The sequence below is a fragment of the Falco cherrug genome, chromosome 15 (genome assembly GCF_023634085.1).
Source record: "Falco cherrug isolate bFalChe1 chromosome 15, bFalChe1.pri, whole genome shotgun sequence".
NCBI classification, from domain to species: domain Eukaryota; kingdom Metazoa; phylum Chordata; class Aves; order Falconiformes; family Falconidae; genus Falco; species Falco cherrug.
The window spans coordinates 8918417-8943224 of record NC_073711.1 but is presented as its reverse complement, the minus strand read 5'-3'; the positions used below and the strand labels follow the sequence as shown (position 1 = coordinate 8943224).

At 41.3% G+C, this 24808-nt stretch overlaps 1 protein-coding gene across 4 annotated transcripts in view; it reads right to left on the bottom strand.

Annotated features, from left to right (window-relative positions):
* TBC1D8B (TBC1 domain family member 8B) overlaps positions 1 to 23258 on the bottom strand; it is a 42006-nt gene extending 18748 nt beyond the window's left edge. For 2 of the 4 annotated variants that reach the window (XR_008735184.1, XR_008735185.1), the window contains exons 1-8: positions 23028 to 23258; positions 12545 to 12655; positions 10220 to 10338; positions 9359 to 9584; positions 8231 to 8471; positions 6590 to 6797; positions 4242 to 4409; positions 2763 to 2912 (exon numbers count right to left, since the gene is read on the bottom strand). Coding sequence is in view for 2 of the 4 variants with exons in the window: in XM_055727133.1 (XP_055583108.1) it covers positions 2763 to 2912; positions 4242 to 4409; positions 6590 to 6797; positions 8231 to 8471; positions 9359 to 9584; positions 10220 to 10338; positions 12545 to 12655; positions 23028 to 23157 (1353 nt within the window). In the remaining 2 variants the exon portion in view is untranslated. The remainder of the gene's footprint in view (positions 1 to 2762; positions 2913 to 4241; positions 4410 to 6589; positions 6798 to 8230; positions 8472 to 9358; positions 9585 to 10219; positions 10339 to 12544; positions 12656 to 23027) is intronic. The other 2 variants (XM_055727133.1, XM_055727134.1) reach the window with 2 other exon arrangements.
* Between the last annotated feature and the right edge of the window lie 1550 nt (positions 23259 to 24808).

Sequence of the window (24808 nt, the reverse complement as noted above, 5' to 3'; positions counted from 1 at the left end):
CTCTCAGTTAGATTCATATGAATTAGAAATGACAGCACTGGCCTCCATATTGATACATGAAATGAAAGCTGATGCAAATCAGAGCAAAATCTAACCTGTGCATGGTGAAAGTTTGGCATACAATGCAATCTCCTACGTGACCTACTATTCTTTAAAGTATATTATTACAAGAATGTCTATACCAGAACAGATAAAAGGTAAATCTAATCTAGTATCCCATATAACAGATGCCAATAGGAATTGCCACAGGACAGTAAGGTCATGCCAACACCTACAAAATCCTCCTCCATCCTCCAGTAAATAGAAGCACAGGCACCTCTTCAGTAGAGGCAATCTCTCCGAATTTAACAACATAGCAGATTTTTCCCCTGCAAGTTGCTTTTTGAACTCAGACAAACCTGCCACCATCTAAATACACCCGAAGTCCCCTTGTTGCTGTATTAAGAGAGTAAATCACTCCCTTTCACCTTTTTCAAGCCACTCCTAAATTCAGCTTTTTCTTTACTTCCCACTTAAGAATAATTCCAACCTGTAACCAGTAATAACTGTACACAAGCTGGCTTTTCATTTTAAATGAAGTCATCACCACCTATTCGTTATGTTTTACTGCTCACTATCCTGCTAAACTTATTTAAAAAAAAAACCAATCAATAGGTAGATAGCCCTACTTGTTACCTCTAGGTATAAGCATTTGCAGCTTTGGCACCACATCAACAAAAATTACATAATTATCAAGGGACCACAAAGTATTTGGGATTTAAAGGGAGTGGATAAACAGTGATAAAGCAGTGAAACAGCTAACCAGTACAACTTGCAACTGTGCAGACAAATTCTGCCACTACAGTGCTCCTGAGGCATTCCAAAAATGCATTGCCAAGATAATGGATAAAAAAACTGAACAGCCGATATAATTTCTATGGCAAAAAATTAGAGGTACATTAAAATTTCCTCTTATAAGATTCTTTTTCAGCTATTTCCATGTAAATACATACATGTTTGTATTAGACATACATACAAACAAATCTGTTTACTGTAACTTGGGACAATTTTTAAATATCCCAATTTTTGTTGCTGCTTTGTGATAAACAGCTTTTTATTGCTAAAGGATAAATAAATAAAAGATAAATCAATAGGAGAAGGAATAAAGATTAAATTGAGTGAAAGCAACAGAAAAGACAACTAGGAGAAGAAGGGTGAAGAGAGGGTTCAGATTGCTTATGTGTGGTGGCAGGTTTCTCTATACTAATTTGACAGCTCTAACAAACTATGAGAAAAAGTATTTGGCCACAATGGTGCAATGAAGTCAAGGAAGTGATTATTTGCAAAGTCAATGCACTGTCACAGACACCTGCTTAATTACTCCGATAAATTAACATACTTCAATTTCAACGTATCTATGAACTGTTCTTTGCTAACAGCAATAAAAATGTACTAACTCTGTTACAGATGAAACAATACCCCACAGCAACTGAACAGGCCAAACAGTTGCTTCCTTTTTTTGATTCATCATGCTTTGTTGCGTTTTATTTAGTTGACAGATTTGGAACAGAATGGCTACAAATGGTGCTCAGTGTCGTTATTCTCCCACAGTTTCTCAATTCCTCAGTTTATTTACATGAGTTTCAAATAACACTAGAAGAGAATCAATAATCAGAAAAATCTGCAGGAGAATGATGTCTAGAGTTAAGAAGGGTAACTAATAGCTGAAAACACTTATGCCCATATAGATTTTACATTTAATCAGATACAACATTTTTACAAACTAGCAATTTCTGTCAATGTAGACAGTAACAGCATATGCATATTAACCTCAGTAGGACTAGCCACGTAAGCAAAACCTGCTTCACAAAATGAAAAATGGCAAAAATGCCTTATTCAGACCAAATTGAAGTTACAGACATTTTACCTGCACAGCAGATACTAAATAACTATTGATTATGCACCTAAACCACAATTCTCTGAAGCAAAGGAACTGATGATCAGGTGCTCCAGCTCATGGGAGGCTCCAGTGCTGAGACAGGCTGAACATTGCCTTTACATTTTTTGTGCATGCAGCAGTAAGATTTAACATTGTTAGAGCAATTAAAGGTGCCGAAAAGAAAAGTAGATTTTGTCCACTTTTGTTCAACATACTATAAAAGGCAGAACTTTAAAATCTGGATTCCCTTTTCTCCTGCTCAAAGGTGTTTATTTTCTGGTATTTCTAGTATCAAAGCTTCCATGTCTTAATTTACCCAAATCTGCTGAAATACTATTTTAAAATAAAACCTTTCTGTCTTCTTGCACACACTACAGAGAAGCAAAAATAGGATGTTCTACTGCAAAAGCAATTAAAGAAAACATTCTCTAGAGCATAACTTTCTTAGAAGTGCAAAAGAATGAAGCAACGAAGAAATTATGTCAATTTCTTTGTAACATCCTCTTTGCTCCCAAAGAGTTTGTAGTGACTTTGTATCTTGACAATTCAGACAGATAGGAAACATGTTCACTATCATAAAACAGCCAACTCTTCCCTGACCGGTGGCAGAGCAGGAGGAATTAGTTCCATGAAGATAAAGCATACCATTACTGAACAAGATGAGCAGAAAATTGAATGGAGCCATGAAGAAGCACCCTGTGGACCCCAAATACAAAAAATGCAGATGAAAGAAGATTGGCAAAGCCCCAGAGGAAATCAGCAACTGTGCTGGAATACATTTTGAATATACTTTAGTCCTTTCCAGTTAAGATTCCAAAAACTGTCGGGCCATTTTATCCCTTACCATTTTAGAGTCTAGATTCTCAGCATCCTGAGGATGGTAGACAGTCATTAGGGCTTCTGTACCGACAGTTTTGCTATTATCTTTCTGACCCATCTTTGACGGACCTGCATCAAAATCCTTTGGACTGTCGGAGGCAGAACTAGCTGCAACCTTGAAAAAAAATTTAACAGTGGTAGTTATCCTTCAAGAAGCAGCACTGATATCAGAAACCATTCTGCTTCTAGACTTGTTTATTATATTAAGTTACAGGTACAAGATACAGAATTCCAGAATAAATGAAAAACAATCCCTGCTCTGCACTGCTGGGCTTTCAGGGTGCTGCGCTGGAAAAAGAAATCATTGTTTACAGCCGAAAACTTAATGAAGAAAGGACAGATACTCATAATGAGACCTGTAATAGATAGAGAGGCCTGGCCATCCATTCCCACTGAAGTCAAAAGAAAAACATTCATTTAAATGGAGCCATATACTGAGCTATACAGAAATGCTGAGAGCATTTAAAAACCAGCATTGGAACCTGGATTGTTTCTCAAAACCTGATGGATAACAAAGTAAAAGAACCCAAAACAGAATGCTTTCAGAGTAGCACTATTGTTTAACACATTCTCTTTCATATGGGCACGGAGTTATTCATTTTTCTATGCCTTAAAGACAGAGGTACATGACTTAGGATGGTATGTCAAAATAATAGAGATATAACCCAAAATAAGGTACTGTAAAAGGGAATGCTCCTGAGCAGCAGACCTTACCACTCAGGTCTCCCAGGGCAGTACTGTACCCTTACCAGCTGAGCATTTCTGCTGATATCAAACCATCTTGCTTTTGTTACCCATTTTTGCCTTTTAACCCTTAAGAATCAAAATCTGAAGATAAGAGATTTTGCTGATTCACTGATTATTTTCTACCAAAAGGCATGTATTTGTTACTCTCCACTCTTACATTTGTCACTTTAGAGGCTACTCCAGTTGATTCTATTTAATTTCTTCTCAGGGGAAAATATTCAAGGAAGAGATACAGCAACTAGAAGTCATGCTTGTTAGGGATGCGTGTTTTGTCATTGCTTTCTTGTTTCTCATGCATGAAACTACACACAGAGTTGCCTTCACATCTAGAAACATCCTTACAATCATTCCATCAACTTCCTGAGTCAAATAGTCAGCTGGCAAAAAACTGACACAGCTACAAGTAATTTTACATCAGACTGTGGTGTACTTTTTTTTTAATGTGAAGGGTCTGAAGGCAAGAGATGGGAACATGATTTTTCAAAGAGGAAAAAAAAAGAAAAGATTTAGACAACTTGAAACCTAGAGGTACAGCATACATTGTTATCCATCTTGTGTCTAGATTCAGGCTTAAATACAAAGGTATTGCATTACACAGCAAAACACTGACAACAATATGTAAATTTATCTCAGTAAAACTACATAACCTTATTCCTAGGAACAGGCACTAAGATCTTGGAACTAGCAGAGCAGTTACCTCTGTATTTATCATGTGGTGTGGACTTGAAGTTGCACTGCATTTCATTCTGAGCTTTGCCACAAGCTGTTCAAAATCTCTAACCTCTGTGAAACGAAAAGCTGTTTTTCCTTTGGTACTAATGCTGACTCCTCTGTTGGCTGGATCTGCCTTATCCACTCCTGTGACCTACAGAAGCAAGGATACAAAAATTAGGCAAGAATTTTTACCATCTTCTTTCTAAAAGAGAAAACCTGTTAAAAATACATGTGTACATGAAACAGGAGTATGAAGCACCACACAAGCAGAATTAGTGACACAAGTAACAAACGCTACTTTAAAGCTCAGTGCTATGGAGGTATTTTAGGGCAAGGTACTAAGTACTATGCAATATATTTTTGACAGAGTACCAAAAATCTTTGAAAAGTTTTTCGCAGCTGCGAGTGCTGAGCTTATTTGAAAGTCTTGCCTCCTTCTACCTGCTGAAGCTATTACTTTTTCTTCTTATCATCCAAAAGCAGACAAAACATGACTTTTGCAAGTAATCAAATGAAACAAATTTCATAAGAATGAATTTCCACTGAGAATACCCTTTCAAAGACAGCTTTCATAACACATGACAGCTGGAGATGATTTTAATTGCCATGATGGAACAGTTACAGATTAGAGCAGTTAATACACTTTAATAATGCAAGTACAAGTGAGACGATCATGAATAGCTAGTCTGACTGCCATTGCTGATGCTTTTACATTGTTATAGGTAAAGAATGAAAGACCACTGAAATAAAGTAACTCTGAAGTACTGTAGAACAAACAGCGAGGGCCTGACAACCCACAAGAATAAATTTAGAGTCAGCTCCTTTTTAACACAGCCTCTTTTTGTTTTTCATAGCTTATGGAAGTCTCCATTGTTTGCAAGACTATTTACAGATGATCAAATAAATTGCTTTAGGCTAATGCTGTCGTTGGAGGAGGTGATTGTCCCCCTCTACTCAGCTCTCGTGAGTGAGACTCCCCCTGCAGTGCTGCGTTCAGCTCTGGGGCCCCAGGGTAAGAAGGACATGGGCCTGTTGGAGGGAGTCCAGAGCAGGGCCATGAAGATGGTCAGAGGCTGGAGCATCTCTGCTGTGAAGACAGGCTGGGAGAGCTGGGGTGGTTCAGCCTGGAGAAGAGAAGGCTCCAGGGAGACCTTAGAGCAGCCTGCCAGTACATAAAGGGGGTGGCAAGAGAGCTGGGAAGGGGCTGCTTATAAGGGCCTGCAGCGATAGGACAAGAGGCAATGGCTTTAAAGCTGAAAGTGGGTAGATTTAGATGAGCTATGAGGAAGAAATTCTTCACTGGGGGGCGGTGAGTGACTGGCACGGGTTGCCCAGAGCAGCTGTGGATGCCCCATCCCTGGGCAGTGTCCAAGGCCAGGCTGGATGGGGCTTTGGGCAACCTGGGCTGGTGGGAGGTGTCCCTGCCCATGGCAGGGGGCTGGAAGTGGATGATCTTTAACATCCCTTCCAACTGAAACCATTCTAGGATTCTATGTTCTGGGTGGGAAACACGAAGTGTATTGCTGAAATTAGCTCAGCTTACCCGGCTAGATCAGGTGTCTTACATCAGGCAGTACGTACACAGAGTATGTAGAGCAATTACAGATCAATTACAGAACCTGGTCCATTTTTAGGCTATTGTAAAATACATCTGGGTGCTGATGAAAAGCTTTTAGCACTGGAAGACTGAAACATGGCAATGTCCCAGATCACACGAAGTCAAGAGAGGGACAGAGAAGTGGGTTTTTTTCCCCAGAAGTTATTCCATAGTCTATCTATAGTACTCCATAGAAATACGAATGCTGTGTCCTTTACGATACGGTCCTTATTCCATCTGTTGATACTACTTGTCCCAGTGTTCAACAACCGTTTGACATATATTCCTATAGACTTTTGAAGAGACAGCACTGCTCAACTGCTGCAAAAAGAATCGCACTAGTGAGCTAAGAAAGAAACACAGCAGAGCAATTGCTAATCTTCAAGATCCTCCACCCTCTCCAATTCTTTATTTCCTATCTTGAGAATCTCATTAGCTCAACTTTATGAATTAAGCATAAGCTTTTCCATTAAAAAAAAAAAAAACAGTACTAAAAAATTTGGGTTCTATGCTTAGCTACAGAAATGAGAGTAAATAGAAAAGGGAAAGAGGGCACGAGGAACAAAGCTGAAACATGAAAGCTATTCTTTAAACCTACAAACAGAATTCCTACATGCAGTATTCAAGGTAGCAGGAAATGTATGCAGACTATAATGAAAATTTTTTTAAACTGGTGTTCAACTACGCAAGTTCAAAACTTCTGGTATAACTAGCAGATTTGTAGTTTGCATTACCTCTCTTAATGGAATGATTACACTGCACAGGCTGCCATCCTGGCTAGCAAAGCAGATGTAGTTTTCTGAAATGCACATTTTCCCATGGGTGTTGTAATGACTGAAAGGAACCCATAAGAAGCACTCGTGAACTTCCTTCAAGGTCTCTTCTTTGGGTAGCCTGAAGAATGCACTAAACTGTTCACTGTGGGCACGGCTCTCTAGGCCTCTAGATTAAAAACAGAACAAAAAAAAGGGTAGGAGAGAGAAAAGAAAAATTAAATAAATTTCAAATGTCTTTACAAACACAAAAGTTAAAAATACCTTGGGAAAAGACAGTAAAACATCATGCCCTCCCATAACCCATGAGGTGGATCTGGAGGGTTCAAATTTTGCTTGAAGATGCAAGAAAGGGCAGGACCACACCTATCTATATAAACCAAAAATACTCAAATACTTCACTAAATAGGAATAGATTCAAGCCTGTTCTTACACAGTAAAGCACTTTGCTGAATCCAAGCCTACAGATAGTGCAGAAAATCATACTGATAGCCTAATCTGCTGGTTCCCCACCCATTAGAATAGTCCACTTAAACCTAAACCAAGTTTTGGATTGACAAAGGATTAATTAGCTACAAATGGAGCACATGTTGTAAACATCTGCCATGGGCTAATTCTTCATAGATAACTGCAGCCAGAAACAATGTTTTGGCTGTAGAGCAACATCCCTCTCCAGCATTGCTACCAAACTAAGGTATAATTACCAAGGAAATACAACCTAAAAAGGTTTTATCATCAGTGTACTATAAAACTAAATAGGTTTTTTTTCTTCTTAAATCATAGCTGCATAGAGTTTTAAGTAGGAATCATTATTAGAAAAATGCTTTAGCAAAATTTCTGATTTGCAGATAGGTAGCTTTTCCCAACAAAGATTTAGTCCCTTTATGTGAATTTAAATTGCCTAACAACAGACTTGCTTTTCCTGGTTACTTTTCACAGTAAATAGCTGTGGTCAACAGATGAAAACCTAAGCATCTGAGTGATAATTTGGACAATTCTCTGAGGAAAAGGTAACATTTGCTTCAACAGAAACCAGAAAATTACAACAAGGAATAATCACACACCATCTTTGAGAAGGAAGGACCCTAAAACAACAGGTTACTTGCACACATGTCTTTCCCACTGCCTAAAATACTGTCATAAACAAGAAAAGCCATGCACCCATCTGCAACTCATTGATTTTATTACCCATCTCCACTGGCAGAAAAGCCATGCAGTTATTATTTACACGTTTATTAAATTATTTATTCTCCACCTTAGCCTTCCTCATCAGGTATCTACAGAGACGCTGCAGCTCTGTTTTTAAATTTCTAATTCTAAATTATGCTAGAACACCTTTTAAAAATTCAAACTACTATAAAACCTCTAGTTGAAGACCAACTCTGAAGGTCTGATCACTTCCTGCCTTCATATAGACTTTTGATACTGCAAAGTAACAATAAATTACAATGCCTTACATTGCTTTGATTCCAAATTTTAATAAGACACTTGTTTAAGAGAACACCAGCTCTGCTAACGTATCTCCTTAAGACAAGGATTCTCTGCCCCTTTGCCTAAAAAAGTACTGGGCCCAGAGCAGACAGGCTCTAAGTAATCTCTTACCTCTTGGTGATCTGCAGGGGGTCACGAAGGACTAGATCATTTTCAAATGTCTCCTTGTCAAAAAGTCTCCTAACAGCATAGTTTGCCAGCTGCTCCATGAGAAGGAACGTTTCACTAATATGCAAAAACATGGAAAAATAATGGTCTTCCCCACGGGAGCACACATGAATGCTCTCTGTCAGAATCACATTGGAAGTCTTCTCAAGTTTTGATATTTCATCCCAGGAGATAATAAGTTTTACTGAAAATACAAATACAAATACATGTGAGTAACTTCTCATTGGCTGCTACCCTTATACTAAAAAAAAAGTATTAGTCAACAGCACTAATAAAATATAATTAAGCAATATAGTTAAATGGTAACACACTTGGAAAGGGCTACAAACTCACAAGCACAAAAAACACTGTTCACAATCCCTATAAAATAATTCCATTAGAAAGAATTTTACAGAAAGAAAAACATTGAAGACACACCATGTATGAAAATAGAAGATTACATCACCTTTTCTTTGCTGTTATGTTAAACTGCAAATGGCAAACAAGCACTATATATAAGCCACCCCGCTTTAACTCTTTACAAATAGGACTACTTAAAGTAAATCAATCATGTATTGGCATTTAGAGGAACTGTGCCAGTTAGCTATGACATTTCCCAATACAAGTGAAAATTACCTTAGAAAGGATCCTGTATTTTATTAGAGGCATTTGTTTAGGAATTTCAAATTAATGTTACACAGGAAAAAAAAAAAAAGATATGTGCAGTTACCATCAGTGCATAGTGCAGCCATGTGAAATATTAAGTCTGTGTGTGAAGAAATAACTAGTCCTCACAGACTGAATTAATATACAGCATGAACTAAAGATGACTATTTTAGTCAGTCAACTGCAACAGGTCTGCCTTCTCTGTGAAGCTTATCTAAAGGAAGAAAACCAGTGGACGTTGTATAGTAAGTTACACAGATGTATTCATTTCCATAAAGTATTTTGTGTTTGCAGTTTTTTCTGTTCTGTGTAGACACCTGCTCACATGACAAAACAGCTCCCTTAGGACACAGGAAAAATTCTTCCAGATCTGAACATAAACAGCAAAATGTGAAGGGACTAGGCTCAGTATCGAGGCTCACTTACCTTCTGCTCCCAGCAAAAATGAGTAAAAGCTAAGGAAGTTGGTACTAAGATAAAGCCATCCTTGACAGGGCACTCTGCCCTTCCAGTAACTGCATGAGTAATAGGTAACCAACTTCTCCTGCTCTGGTAATCCAAAACACTTTTCAAACTTCATAAGACCTTCACGGAACTTCTCAGGATCATCTTCTTTTGTAAAAGAACCTTTTCCCTCTTCAGCAATCAAACCCTAAACGAAAACAAACAGTTACTTATATATGCACCCACGTGGGTGGGTGTCATACATGCACCTGCATACATACAGTGTAGCATTCTCCTAACAGGATAGTAAATTTCAGAACAGGAAGAATAGTCTGAGGATCAAAACATAGGTCATAAATCAAACGTGCTCATCCACCACGGACTCATCCACCAAGTTTCCCACACAACTTAAGCAAGACACACACTTCCAGGTCTCCTCTTCTGAAACAGATATTTTCCTCCGTTAATCACAAGAATTCCTGGGCTAAAGATTTCACATACATAAAGTGAAGTGTTGTACCTTCACAAAAATACACCATATGCTTCCCAGGCATTATTAAAATTATTCTGAAATAATTTATCAGCAGTTTCAGACCACTATCTAAAGGCATCTGGTCTATCACGTACCAAGGAGAGTTTATGACAAACAACCTCATTTAACTGTGGGGCAGATAACTTTAATACGCTCCACTGTTCTGTTTAACAGCCACATACTACTCAATCTGAAGTACATAGTGTTACAATGCTGTCCTTTGATATTCTAAAAAGGACATATTTTTCATGTACATTTAGAGAAAAAAAATACTTAGCCCTTCCTAATTATGCCACGAGCTTGTTACTTACCCTTATCTTTCCCTGGACAAAGCTCGTAATATCTTCATTTGAATCAAATACTGATAAAGTCTTCATAACATTGTGTTCTAACCAGTCCCAGTGTTCCGTTATTTCTTCTCTGCTGGATCCTGATTGAAAGAGAAAGTTACTATTACTTAAAATTAGAACAGACTTTAATCATTTCACTAAAAATATTGATCAAGAGAATACTTAACGAATTCCCAATTCACAGAGTAATTTAGATGCCCATGTCCAAATCACAAGTCTCTCAAATCTTTTGTCCAACCCTTGCGCACACTAAAAATGTATTTGATGTACATTAAAAATATGCACTGATTTGTTTTTATCTTTCAAGTCCTTTACACAGTTATATTTCTAGCCTTCACATCCAGAAGCACCTCAGCTTTGTCAACATTGTGTGGCTCAGCGCTGAAGCCTGACTTGGACTGACAGTTCCTTCAGCTCAGCAGTACCTCCCCAACATGGATGGCAAAGCATTGCTAGAACACTCCCAGTCTAATAGTCTAGAAGGTGGGAAATGCGAGATCAAATTCATGAGAGTAAGAAGAAAACAAAATCTGGGTCTCTGATATCTCAGCTTTGATACTGGCCCACAACAGTTTCCAGAGTAGAACCCCAAGCCTTAGACCTGCTGTGCAAAATCCCTTCTAAGGTGTATAAGGATGTAAAGCACACGTCATGGAACAGGAAGGTAGCAGAGATTTCTCTTTGGGTACTTGAAACAACTATTTATGTTGCTTACAGTCAATTATTACTTACTTGGCTGAGCGTAAGCCACGGTTTTATCTCATTCTCTATCAAGTCACATTTTAACTGTATTTCTAACCACGCTAAAGCTTAGGCAACCACCATTCAGGAAACAATGTCATCCTACCTACAAGTTTTGCTTATGCTCTAAGTCCAAACTGTGCACTGTTTGCATGCAGCTGCAGGCTTCTCCAAGAGGACACATACCAGAACTAACTCCAGATGCAGGAAAAAAGGCTCACTGCTTCACACAAGCTGAATGATCCTTGAAACAATGTTTGGCACCACTAGAATTAGTATTTTTTCCTTCTAGACCCTCTGGGACTCAAACACGCTGGAATAAAGGACTGGTTTTTTCCTTTCATTACATACGTGCAAGAGGAGGAGTAACTCAAAAAGAAACCTGTTATCAATAACCATAAGAAATGTAGAAACCACAGAGCCAAAATAAAATTCAGTATTCCAAAAACATTACATTTTCAAACACCGTAGAGAGAAGCCAACCTTGTTACTTTATTACTTTACACAGCTTTTTAATCTAGGTTTCAGAGAGCTCCCACCTATACATGGCGAACATCACTGCAACTTTATAGCAACGAAAAAACTACCTCACCTGAATTTTAGAGAAATACATTTAGATTACTGGTTTACTTTAAATACAAAGGAACACTTTTACCCACTGCCTACTTCTACAATTAGAGAATTGTGGTAGGCCAACTTCAAAATGCTTATGATAATTCATCTTGTTCTTGTCACATACTCAATTACAAATTATGCAAGTGATAAGATGTAGTAAGCACAGATGATACCAGTGAAACAACAGTAGAGATCCAGCAAATTCAATATTGAGTCAGGTCTTTAAAGACAGGCGGCTCCCCACCAGATGGTGGGAGGCAGGGATAAGGAAAGAGGGAAAAAAATTACATAGGTTTGAATAAAGGGATTCTAGAATATAAATTAATTGGCATCCTCCACTGGAATGCTCACAAATAAAAGCAGCCAGTGTAGTCACATAGGATCAATACCCCTAAGCAAGAACACACCTTTAACAATTTCTTTTTTCTCTATTTACTTTGTAAAGACTAATTAAACAACTTTCAGTAAACCCTACAGAATTAGTAAAAGTTGCCTTGGGAATTAACAGAAACTGTTCTAAATAAGGTTAAACAATTAAGCCTGCACTACACAGGGTGGATTTGCAACACCACCTTAAAAATCAAACAAAGAGTAATTAAAACAGCAATTAAATTTCAAATTGATTATTTTTCTCAGACTACACATGTAGACCAATTATTTGAGTCACAGGGTGAATCAGAGGCACGGATATGACACAGTAAAGATGAAACTTTTAAATAAATATTTAAATTATTTAGAAGCACTGTTGCAGATCCTTTGTATATTATAGCAGAACCAAAACATTGTCTCTTCCATTCCTTCACTTCACAGAAAGAACAATCCATTTTCTACCACAAACTACAACTACATTATGTAGCCTTTTGTTGTAAAGTATACATATGCAGCACAGAATTTATACAACTCAGTTAGCTTCTAAGTCATAGTACATACCACATGCAATGGACCAGTAGACTTGGGAGTCTGGTGTCTGATGCAGGATGCGAAATGGGGCAACCTTCGATGTAGAATCCAACACTGCATCTAATGTTCCCACAAGAAGACCTGTTGTATTCAAGAAAAGGTATACAGCATGGTGAAACTAAGGTTTTGAAATGTACGCTCCTGATTCTTTTCTTAGTGAATAGGAATGCTACCCAAGTAAGGACTAATGAACTCTGAGAAAATTAAAAAGTACAAATGAGTAAAGCAAAAAGTACTCCCAGAGGAACCTCTTTGGATATTTTGATCCAGTAAAAGCCATTCTAAACGCAAAATGCGGATTAAGAAGTTTTTTTGCGATAACACCCTTGGAAGCGATAGTCATGTAGTATGGCAAACCAGAGGACAACCAACATAACGTGGTAGTTCCCAGCTTTCACAAGCAGTAATTGAACTACCTTTTAATTAGTTATTTACTTTTGTTCTATTTTCCAGTCACAGGGAACAGCTCCTAGGAGACCAATTCCATTATGTCCAATTTTTATGAAAATCCCACCATTTTTGCATGGGAACGCTATGTCATACTTTCTGTACATACAAAAGTTTTGCTGCTTATACCACACTGTAGCTAGAAAATGCCTGCCATTCTTCATAAACAGTCTATCAGATGACTTCTACATTAAGTGTGGAACACTAATATTTCATCCTACCATCACATGCGTAAGTATATTACATAAAGTGCATTATTCCCCTATAGCTTATACACCCAAGATACAATGGGCATGTCCCTCCCTGCCACTAAATATTGAATTAGCTCCTATGAGAGTTCAGATCAAAATATACTAATTTCATTAATGAGACATACTTCATCTCTCCATAACTGGGAGCAAAAAGTTTCCTGAGAAAATGAGTATGCATTTTATCTTGGCTGCCAAAATCATTCTTTCTGCACAATACTAAAAATATTAACCCAGATATCTTAAAAGTTCCTCTCAACTCTAAGAATCAGGGAATTTTAAAAGAAGAAAAATCCATATAGAAAAAATACAAGCTTTTGGATCCTGATGCACTTTTCTTCTTGTTACAACAGAAACAAAAATACAAGCAACAGTATCTTATGCTTCCTTCCTTTACTCCCCATGCTTGCCATCCTCATAGCACGGTCACATAAACTGAAAGTTCAACTAAAACAAAGCTACCAAAGCAATCACAAAGAGCTTTTATTCTTCGACAGAAGAACTGCAAAATAAGAGACAAGTCTACCCATAAAAATATGAGAGATGTAATTACCCAAAGAGATGCTGTAAAGTATATTCCAGAAACCTGCTGAGACCACGGATGCAGGATATTCCCAAAAAAATGCTATTAAGGTAAAGAGCTTGTATACAAAGTTAATATACCCCTTATAGCACCTCTAAGTACCCTTCCATCTTTAATGGAAAATGATATTTTGATTCAGGCTTTTAACACTCCACAGAATCATTAGATTTAGGTCAATTCAAATGCGTCCCTCAAAAGTTATTTCAGAATTTTTAGGTTGGCTTCTGGTACTTTTTGTTCCACTTTCTTTCCATTAACCCCCCTCTCAAACTCTGAAAAATAATAATTGTGAGGAATACAAGAAAGCAAAGTAAGACAAAATTGAGAAGTCTAGACAGTCATCCTCAGAACATGGTTTTCCTAAGGATACACTTTCAGCATAGAGCCTGTGTGACAACCTTACTGTGGCTATTCAAGCTTCAGAATGCTTTTGCCTCTCTTCAAGAAAATGGAAGTGAGTAGTAACGAAAAACACACAAAAAAAACCCAAACCCAAAGACCAGTACATTTCATCAATCAGAATTACCATCTTGTCTTGTCTGCAATTCACAGATTCTAAGTTACTGTTGGAAAGTAGAATATTTTTTTTAGTTTCTAACTTAAGTCAGACATTGAATAGGTAACATTTATGTCTGTTTAAAGAGCTTTGGCTTAATGAATGAGTCATAACACTGAGCTGATCTCAAAGTTGACTTTGCTTCAGCAAATGATGAATTATTTCATTCACAATTCTCCTAATGTAATTTGTTATGATATACAGTACAAGGACATTAGTCCCCATTTATAAGGTCAATGGAACTGCTCAGCTTGAGAGAATGATGACAACAGTGAGTGCACTCCTCAAAATGCCCTAACAGTTTCTGTCTGCTTGGAAGGTCATTAGGTTTTAGACACAATGAACTATATCAGGTTAGTATCAGCCACTTCAACAGTCCCACTAGTCAATACTGCTTTGTCCACGAATGTTATATAGACTACAGGTTTGCACTTAAGCCAATACATACTCGACACATCGTGACGAACTAATTGCAGGGCTATGGCCACTGGCACAACTGCAAGGAATCAGCAGTCTTACATTCTTACCCTAGTCTTGAAAGTGGTCTATGAGCCACACATTTTTTTGAATACAGTACTACCAGTCAGGGTTTCCGCAACTATAAGTTGTTGGGTGCTTCTCAGCAGACACTCCCTTCTGTTGTTGTTCCCAACGGGAAATCAAGACCCACGTTCATGCAGGCAAGTAAGAGCACTGCTGAGCGTTTTGCTGGCACTCTGCTAACTCCATTCACACAAGCCTGCTGAAGAATGACTCACTTCCAGGGTTGCAGAGATTTAAAATGCACCTGTATTATGCACCTGTATTATTAACTGTAAAATAAAGGAGTAAAACAAAAGTATCAGTAACTGCTCAGCCCAGACAGGAGCATTATCTCTCCATAAGGGAGGCAAGGGGGAAAGAACAGCTCATGCCATACTTGCCAACCCCTCGCTGATGAAATGCAGAACATGTTGCTCCCCAACAACAACTTTTAGGGACGTCCTACAGAATGTCATCTACCCTCATCTCTGCTCAAAGCTAGACCCCACAGTTTCTACTGGGGATTCCACCTAAATCATCCATCCTCTTGCCTCACTCAGGGAATGACTTCAGCTGTAAATATGGAAGATGGTGCACATTTTCAGGGAGAAAGAGCTCTGCTTTTAGAAAACATTTTAAGTTTCAGAGCTGCTTGAGTAAAACTACCGAGAAATATCCTAGATACTTAAATAAATAGGGTGAAATACCCTAGAAAATAAAGGGAAGGAATCCAGTACACAGCACAGCTTTGAAATAAGAATGTATTCTTCCCAAAAGTCTCTAAAACACTTGGTTAGCAAAATATGAACGTTATCTAGAGAGACATGCAGCAAAACGTATCAGCAATGAATTCTGCTCTCTGTTGTATCAATTTACAGCAACAAAGCCAACATGTTACATGAAAATATCTTCCCAGCATTTTGCCATTTGGGGGCAATACCACTTTGTTCTTCTATATTTATTTCACCAAATACATCAAGAGAGTACTAATATTTGCCTTTTTCATTATTTTTTTGGTCCTTTTCAATCCACAATCTCAAAGTTGGGTGGGTTGTTTTTTTTTTTTTTTTTCTGGAATAGCTGTCAATTACTATGTCAATGTTTTCTGTTGCTGAGAATCTTATTTTAAATGTCATACCCAGCAATCTGACTAGTTCTTACCCTTTGTGGGACTAGTGTAATGCAAACAGAATAATCTAAGTTCCATTTTACCAATGAAGAATCAGAAGCAAAGAAAACATGCCATTGTGGTTTTTTTTTTTAAAGAGCACTATTGTTCTGAAGCAAACTTAGCACAAGCCTGTTCTCTAACAGTACCTTTGAGATCAATAATTAATTACATTAAAACTGGATGAGACAATCTCCTGATTTGCTACATTAGAAGTGTTAAGGGATATAAAATATTTACAAGACTGGAAAAGTTCCTTACAAACAGAAATATTGTATTAGCACAACACTGGTCAGCCCCACAACACCAAGTATTTTGGAAAGGAGACACTTTGATGTACAATTGAGTTCTCAGTTTATACACATCATATAAAGGAGCTGTTTGAAAATACTGTAAAAGGTTTCCCTGAGTGGCAACAACTGCAGAAAGTGGTATTCTGCAGCTACAGTCAGCTTCATTTCATCAATAACTGCTCAGTTCTACAATCTGAAGAATTCAAAGGCTAATCCGAGCAGAAACAAAGGGGAAAAAATACTGTAAAACAAGTTTGTCAGAGCTGTGGTGGGTTGACCTTGGCTGCACATCAGTTGCCCACCAAGCTGCCCTATCAGTCCCCCCCTCATCTGGATAGAGGGAGAAAAAAATGTGATGAAAGGGTCATGGATTGAGATAAGGACAGAGAGAGATCATTCACCAATTACTGTAACGGGCAAAACAGAAGACTTGAGGAAATTAATTTAACATATTGCCAATCAAATCTGAGTAGAATAATGAGAAATAAAACCAAATCTTAAAACACCATCCCCCCCACCCTTCCCTTCTTCCTGGGCTCAACTTCGCCCCTGATTTTCTCTACCTCCTCTCCCCGGAGCGGCGCAGGGGGAAAGGGAACAGGCATTGTGGCCAGTTCATCACACGTTGGGCTCCTTCCACCTCACTCTCTTCCTCTGCTCCAGCGTGAGGTCCCTCCCATGGGAGACTGTCCTCCACAAACTTCTCCAACACAAGTCCTTCCCGTGGGCTGCAGTTCCTCATGAGCTGCTCCATCGTGGGTTCCTTCCACAGGGTGCAGCCCTTCAGGCACAGACTGCCCCAGCCCAGGACCCCCACAGGGTCCCCCACCCTGGAGCAAACCTGCCCGGGCTCTTCTCCCCACCGGGCCACAGGTCCTGCCAGCAGCCTGCTCCAGAGTGGGCTGCCCACCGGTCATAGCTCCTGTGCGCACCCCCTGCCCGGGCTGCAGGGTGGGGGGAGCCTGCTCCACCATGGATCTCCATGGGCTGGGGGCACAGCCTGCCCCGCCGGGGGCTCCCCACGGGCTGGGGGCACAGCCTGCCCCGCCGGGGGCTGAACCACGGGCTGCCAGGGAATCTCTGCTCTGGCACCTGGAGCCCTCCCGGCCCCCACCTGCCCCAGCCTGGGGGGCTGCAGGGCTGCTGCTCTCACACAGCCCCCTTCCCCTCCCACAGCTGCTGTCACACAGCAGCCTTTTCCCCCTTCTTAAATATGTCATCCCAGCAGCGCTACCACTGTTGCTGATGGGCTCGGCCTTGGCCAGTGGCAGGTCCCCTCTTGGAAGCTTTATTGGACATAGGGGAAGGTTCTAGCAGCTTCTCACAGAAGCCAGCCCTGCATCCCTCCACTACCAAATCCTTGCCAGGCAAACCCACTACCACAGCATCTTTCATTTTGATCAGATAGCTTATCGTAATCCAGGAGCTAGCACCATTTACAGGCACTCTCCTAAGCCTTCAGCGTACAGTTCTTAGGTACACAAAGAGACTCCACCAAATCCTATGCAGGACACCTCACAGCAAGAAAGCCTACAGCATCCGTAAGAGAGGTCTTTAATAGCTATGTCCTGACAACTAGAATTTCTAGGTTTGAAACACTATAAACGTGAAAAATAAAAGCAATGAACCTCAAATCAATTTTTTTAGGTTTTTTTTTCTTTTTACTATAAAGTCAACCTGTTAATAAATTGTGAATTAAAAAGAAAAACAAATATTGAAGGCAATGTAATACCTACATACAACTGCAAGGAATAAAATCAATAGGAATAGCACGTAAAATATACAGTTTTACTACAAAACTGAAATCCACTGCATTACTAAACAAGGACAAATTCAAATATCCCAACTACAATTTAAATGGACTGTATTTTTCAGCAAAACCTTTTAAAAAAAAATATTCAGATGATGCAGGTCCACTGAAACCAAAAACTACCAGAGTAACATAGCAGAAGCTATTTAAGTTCCACAAAGGTTTCTCTGGTGCAGGATACAGTATCAGAGGAGAAACACACATCCAGAGTGAACTGTTGCCAAATTACAGTGCAGGAGACCCAAACTGTAAATCCTTACTACAATAGATATTTATTTACAGAGACAGGATAAAGCTTCATTTTGTAACAGAAAGTAGTTTTACAGAGCATTTTGGTTCAGTTTAAAAAAAAATAAATAAGGCTAGCCCCAGTTTTTACTAGATAAACTAAGACACAAATACATACCATATAAAACATGAAAAGCCACCATCTCTGTGTATTTCATGTAAAACACATGAATGCCAACTTGTGCATAAGACCCTTTTTTCTACTACTTCAAATTAAGCACAGAACTCTTGTTTGCTTAATTTTATTTCCCAAATTAACTTAACCCATGACTAAAAAGCCTCAGCTAAAATACTGAGCATGGGCTGAGATGCGAATGTTCTCAGTCAATTGAGATGTAAAACAGGTTAGTTTAAGCCTTCAGTGAAAAAACTGTAACTCTGTTAAGACAACAGTAACTCATTAAACTAAGGTGCGTATCCAAGCCCTTGTGTGGCAATCCATCTGGCTTATCTGTGGCAATAAAGATATCCTTGAAAGAAGGGAAAAACAGAAGCAAAACTCTGCAAAAAGGTTAAGTATTAGTCTCCTTGGTACAGCCAAAAGTATCATAAATGTCACAGCTCTTTCTTGTCTTTGCTTCTGTGCAACTAAAAAGTTGTGTAACACAAACTGGGAAGCATGTGCTGGTCATTTTCCCACCTGTCATCCCTAAGTGTAAGTATGCTTCTTAACAGAGTAGTGTTATTTGTCTCACAAATATACACACTGCAAAATAATCTTTGCTACAGCTCCTGAAACAAACATGCAGCAGAGATCATTTCAGATCTTTATTAACCAGCAAGTTTTCATTTTGATTTCCATCACAGATGAGGACCCGCAGCAAGCAAACCACACCAAAAGCTGTGTGCTAAAGCACCAGTATGTATAAATGATCTCTGCCATTTATTCTACTAATGTACATTTAGTGATGTCACAGCACAGACCTTTTAAATTTTGAAAAGCAAACATCTTCTTTGCTGCATACCAGGTCCAGCTACAGTGCAAGTCTCCTCTCCTGTCCTGCAGTTCTTACCAAAACAAATTTCTTGAAGTTTGTACAAAGATTACCAAGTCCTTTTTTAATTTGTGAACACACAAGGTCCTTGCCATTGACATCCATGATTCGATAATACTTCAAAATTATTCCTTTTGACAGATACTAGATAAGGAACGTTTCCCAAGAGCACACATACAAGCTGAGCTCTGTCTCCCCTTCCTCCAAGCTCCTATGCCTGCGAGCTAGCTAGCGATGATACAGACAAGCTACATCTTTTAAAAAGCAGGAATACCAGCAGAGGGTCTTCTACAGATTCAGGATGGTAATAACTGCCGGAGGAAATCCAGGACTTGGAGAGCCAGGGTTTTTCCCTACCCTTCCAAGCACAGCACACAGAACAAGCAGGGAAGATTAGTTCTAATCATGTATTTCATTGAAAGTTTTTCTCCTCTCACAGTTGTGTTCTACTTAAATTTCTCAAACAGAAAAGAGGCAAACTGAAACAATGGAAGCAGAAAACAATTCATTTGTTCACATTTTAGTGAAAGATTGGTATTTTATAACACCAAATACTCATTCATATAACTACTCCTGGAATACCCATCTCCTAATTAAGGTCCTGCCTGAACTATAACCAAAGCAACATCTTTGTGACCAACACGCTTAATCTCATTAGACCTTGGTTACGGTACGTACATTCACAACACAGGTTTTGTGTCATCATAACTGCGCTTCAGCACATGGGCCATTTTGCCTAAATATATTCTTATCAACACACTTTAGAAAACCTGGGTAGCTCTCCCACAGTGGCTCTGCAGAAGACAGAACAACCAGAGGAGATGGTCACACAGCTACACTGCCAGACATACAGCAACATACTCTGGAACAGTCTGCTGCATGCTGAATTATCAGATGTAGAACCAGTCAAACAGGTTACACCATCTGTATCCTCAGGTGAGGTCTAAGAAAGTAAAGAGAATGAAACGTAAAGTTAAGCAGGCACACACCTGCAGGAAGAGAGCCAAGGCTAAGCAAAACCAGCACAAGATTATTTTTATCCACATTAGCCAACTCAGAACTCTGGTGCGTGTCGACACAAGCTGTAAGAGCTGTTACCTACAGATTACAAACCGGTACTGCTGTAACAGTCAGTCCAGAAGGGTCATACAAACAAACCCAGCTGCAGCCTTCTTTCAAAACCTAGGACAGTACCACAGTTCCCAGCCTTCCTTCACGTAAGTGTCTCTGCTGTCATCTATCTTTTTCTCCTTGGTCTGTACCTTCTCCAGCTATTGGCTGCTTCCTCAAAATTCACATCTCCGCTTATGAAAGCCTGTCTTACCAGTGTACTCCTGTATTCTTGGGAATCCTTTGCTAATGCCACCTCAGCCAGTCCTCATTACTGCTATTCAAACCCTGCAGCACTGTTCATCATTCTTCCCATTCCAGTCTTGAGGCATTGCCCCTCTCTTCCCTCACAATTTGGTATCGCACTGCTGCCTGCTTCTTTCACTCATAGCTCCCCAGTCTCTCAATGCTACCAGTCACCTCTACCCTTGTCTCCCCTGCTGAAAAATGCCATTCAGAACAAGAATTTACTTGGCACATTTGCGATGATCTCATAATAGCGGTTCATTGCTTTCTAAAGTAAGTGCTAATTTTCTTGAGTGACACACAGAAATATGAAATTAAAATCAGGCAGAGCAAATTATGCTAGATTATACCTAGGAGGCTCGAATATTTTCAGACCTGCAAACAAAAATGTAGCTGCATTTTTTCCAAATTTCTTGTTAACGTTTCTTAGTCACTATTTGAATTCAGTAACATCTCACTCTTTTAGTTTCTGTCCAGTGAAAAATATTACTTGCACAGATGAAATTTGTATGCATCTCACATTATGAGAAAAGTTACAGAAATAAAACATGCAATGCTGCATTAATAAAAAAACCCACAACAAAACGTAACCCAGGAACTATCCCACCAAAGTGTTTTCCCATGCTGTCAAATGCCATCAAGGACAGAAGACGAGTGGTAGAAGCCTCTCCTCCACCAAAAACCAAAGGGCACCAGGACGCTCCAGGCATCTGTCCAGCTATAAGCCTACGTTTTTAAATGAACACCTAATTCTAGTTCTCGTTGTTTCACTTCAGATGGTTATTAAATGAATTTTATCACACAGAAAGTCAATCTTCATACCAACTCAGCCTCCCTGGCTTTCAAAGATACTAGGGCAGAGAATGGCCCATCTAGCCTGGTGACCGCAAGACTTCCAAGGTTGCAAAATATCACCTGTGGTTCTAAGGCAAAGCCTAACATTATCTATCTATCTATAGTACCATGATATGCCTAGAAGAGAATCTGGGATTTTGTGATGCTTTCATTTTACACTTTCCTTGCGCCCTGCAAGTGGTTCAAATGCCAATGAAGACTGCCCCACCTCCAGCTGGGAGGGGTATTTCTACATCCTGAAATTCACCAGTCAAAAGCTTGGACTTTGTGTTTTTGTCTGGCAGAACGAATAAATGTTTCAACCAGGCAATTATGCCTCATGCTTTATATAGCTTGCTTTATGATGACACAACTAGAGAGAGCCTAGAAAATCCAGAGGGATGCAACTCACGCATAATAACCAAGAGCCATATCCCACCCAAGAACAACTTTACTCTGCTTTAGCATTTCTCCTTGACAGGGTCAATGACGGGTGTCACCAGGCTTATGAAGAAGTCAATTCTAGTCTGAACAGCTACCACAACAGAGGTCTCAGTGGTAGCTGGGGTCCCTGCAATGCGTAACGATACAGACGAGAATTAAAAATAGAAACTCTGCTCTGTACCTTGAAATTCTCATGAAATGATGTTTATTATATAGCATCAGTTTCCTGACCCACCCATCCATCAAAACATACGCTTGGTTTTAAAATAAGTGATCAGAAATGTCTGAGCAGGAGCTCATTTCAAGCAGCCTCAGATGCATGTGGGAAAAGGAGGGATTTGGAAACCAGCACCCTACCAAAGCAAGACTGATCCGTCATTTCTTCTGACGTGTCCTCTTCCAACAAGCTGCAAACCCAACCGGGCCAGGCTGCCCACCGGAGCCAAGGGCTGTTTTGGGCTCCGCTGAGCCCAGCTCCATGGGCCGCCCCGCAGGGAGGCAGCTGGCCCACAGCGGGCGGCTGCCCCAGCCCTGCCAGCAGGCACTGCCCCGCCGGGCTCTCCCTGCCACCACGGGCACCAGCGGGCCCCATCCCACACGCAGCGTGCCAGAAACTTCACCAAACCGTCCTTCTTCCCGCTGGGATGGCTTCTGAAACGCCTCTGACGTGCCAGGGGAAAGGAGGCGGGGGGAGGGAGAGACCCCCACGAAGGTCGAGGGCTCCAAACCTCGGCCGAGCCTCCCCTCCTCCCTGCCCCTCTGGAGCCGGAGGTCCCAGGCCCGGCAAACGGCCCCCCGCCCCCTCCAGCCCGCCCGCCGGCCCCTGGCCCCGCCAGCCCCCGAGGGCCCGCGCCTGAGGCGGCGCCGAGCCGGGGGGAGCCCTTGCCGCGGCCCCCGGGGGGGCAGTACCTGCCAGCCCGCCTCCGCCCTCCTCGCCGTAGCCCCGCCGCCTCTGCAGCACGAAGTACTGGTTGGAGCGCTCCTGCACCCACAGCTTGAGGGCATTTTTCAGCAGCACCTCCTCGGGCTTCAGCCACATCGCGACGGCCCCTCACTCCCCGCTGCCGCCGCCCATGCCCGCCGCGCCGCCCGGCCTCCCGCTCCCACGCACGCAGCCCCGCTGCCAAGCGCCGCCGCCGGGGAGCTGGGGGGTGGGGGGCGCCCGTGCCCCGAGGCATGCTGGGAAATGTAGTCCTCGCGGCGGGTGGGCCGCGCAGCGCCGCTGCCTCCGCACTACAGCTCCCGTCGGGCCTTGCGCGGCCGCCCGCCTCCCGCGCTCTGGGCCGCTGCCTGCCGGGCCGTCAGGGGCGGGTGGCGGGAGGACGGGGGAGCTGGGCATGCAGCCCACCCGAGGCTCGTCCCGGCCCGGGAGTTGCGGCTCCTTCTGCCCCACATGCTCGGAGAGAGGCTCCTCCTTCCACTCCCCGCACACAGCACCTCCCCTGCCCCCGGCCGGGGGCTGTGCGGCCCGACATCGCCCCTCTCAGGCCGGGCCGCAGCAGGCCCGCAGCTCCCCAGCGGGCCCCCGGCCTGTCCCTGCAAGGCGGAGGGAAGGACCTGCTGTTGAGCGGGTGGCATACTTTTTTGTCTTTTCTCCCAATGAGAGACGTCCTATTTTCAATTTTGGCCAGATGTCACTCCATTTTCAGCCCAGAAGACAAGACATACGTCAGCAGAGACTTTGTTTGGCTTTTACGTTTGTTTTCCTGAAAGCACTAAGCCTTATGCTGCAGCAGGAGAGTCGGGCAAAGAAAAAACACACAGGAAAAACCGGCCATGCAAGGAAGGGAGCCATGACCTCCACCGACAACAGCACCCCTGTCACAACGCCCGTGTGTGCCCCCTCCCTGGTCACAGGCCAGGCTGGAAGCGGAGGAGCAGCCCCATCAGCTGCAGAAGCAGCCATATGGCCCATGTTGCCTATTTACATTTCATGTTATAAAAAGACAATCTGCTTCATTGCTTCTATCACCCAACACGATCCACTGCTAATTTGGAGCAGAGTAGATGTTTTGGTTGCCTTAACAGCAGCTTGATGCACAGTCTCAGTATTTTCATGATCTGTCTGCAAGACCTTTGGCATTTGTCCTCAATGACTAGCTCTTCAGATTATTTGCAGACTGACTTTACCAGTTTTCTGCACTGGAATCAATCAATCTATACTGTTAAGGAACAAGCCTGCAGCTTTCATACTCACAGGGGCTGCACTTGAGCCCCCTGTCTTGCAGTTTCATCTTCAATCTCTTCACTATATCCCAAAGAGCTCCAGATCTCTCCATGAGGCCTTATACTTGATAGCACTGTGCTTCCTAAATGGCATCTTTTGGTTCTGACCAAAAACACAAACAAAAACTCCAGGAGTGCAATCCCCACTGCCTTCTCCACTCCAGGTCACTGGCACTGGGGACTTGTCTGGGTTACTGTCTTTTACCACCTCTGTGCATGATTCGCTCCTGTTTCTGACACAGGCTGTCATTTGGTGTAAATGGAGTGAGTAGGATATTCCGATTTCCCAGGCACTTCTCTGCAGTTGGCTGTCCTGTCAGATCTTTCCCTAAGTGCTTGCTTTCCAGCATAACGGACCTTCCTGAGATTTTAAAAAGTAATGTTTATTGATTGAATATCATACGAACAATTCATCACAGTTAAACTGTTAAACAGTTGTTTAAATTCAGCCTCTGCCTTGAGCT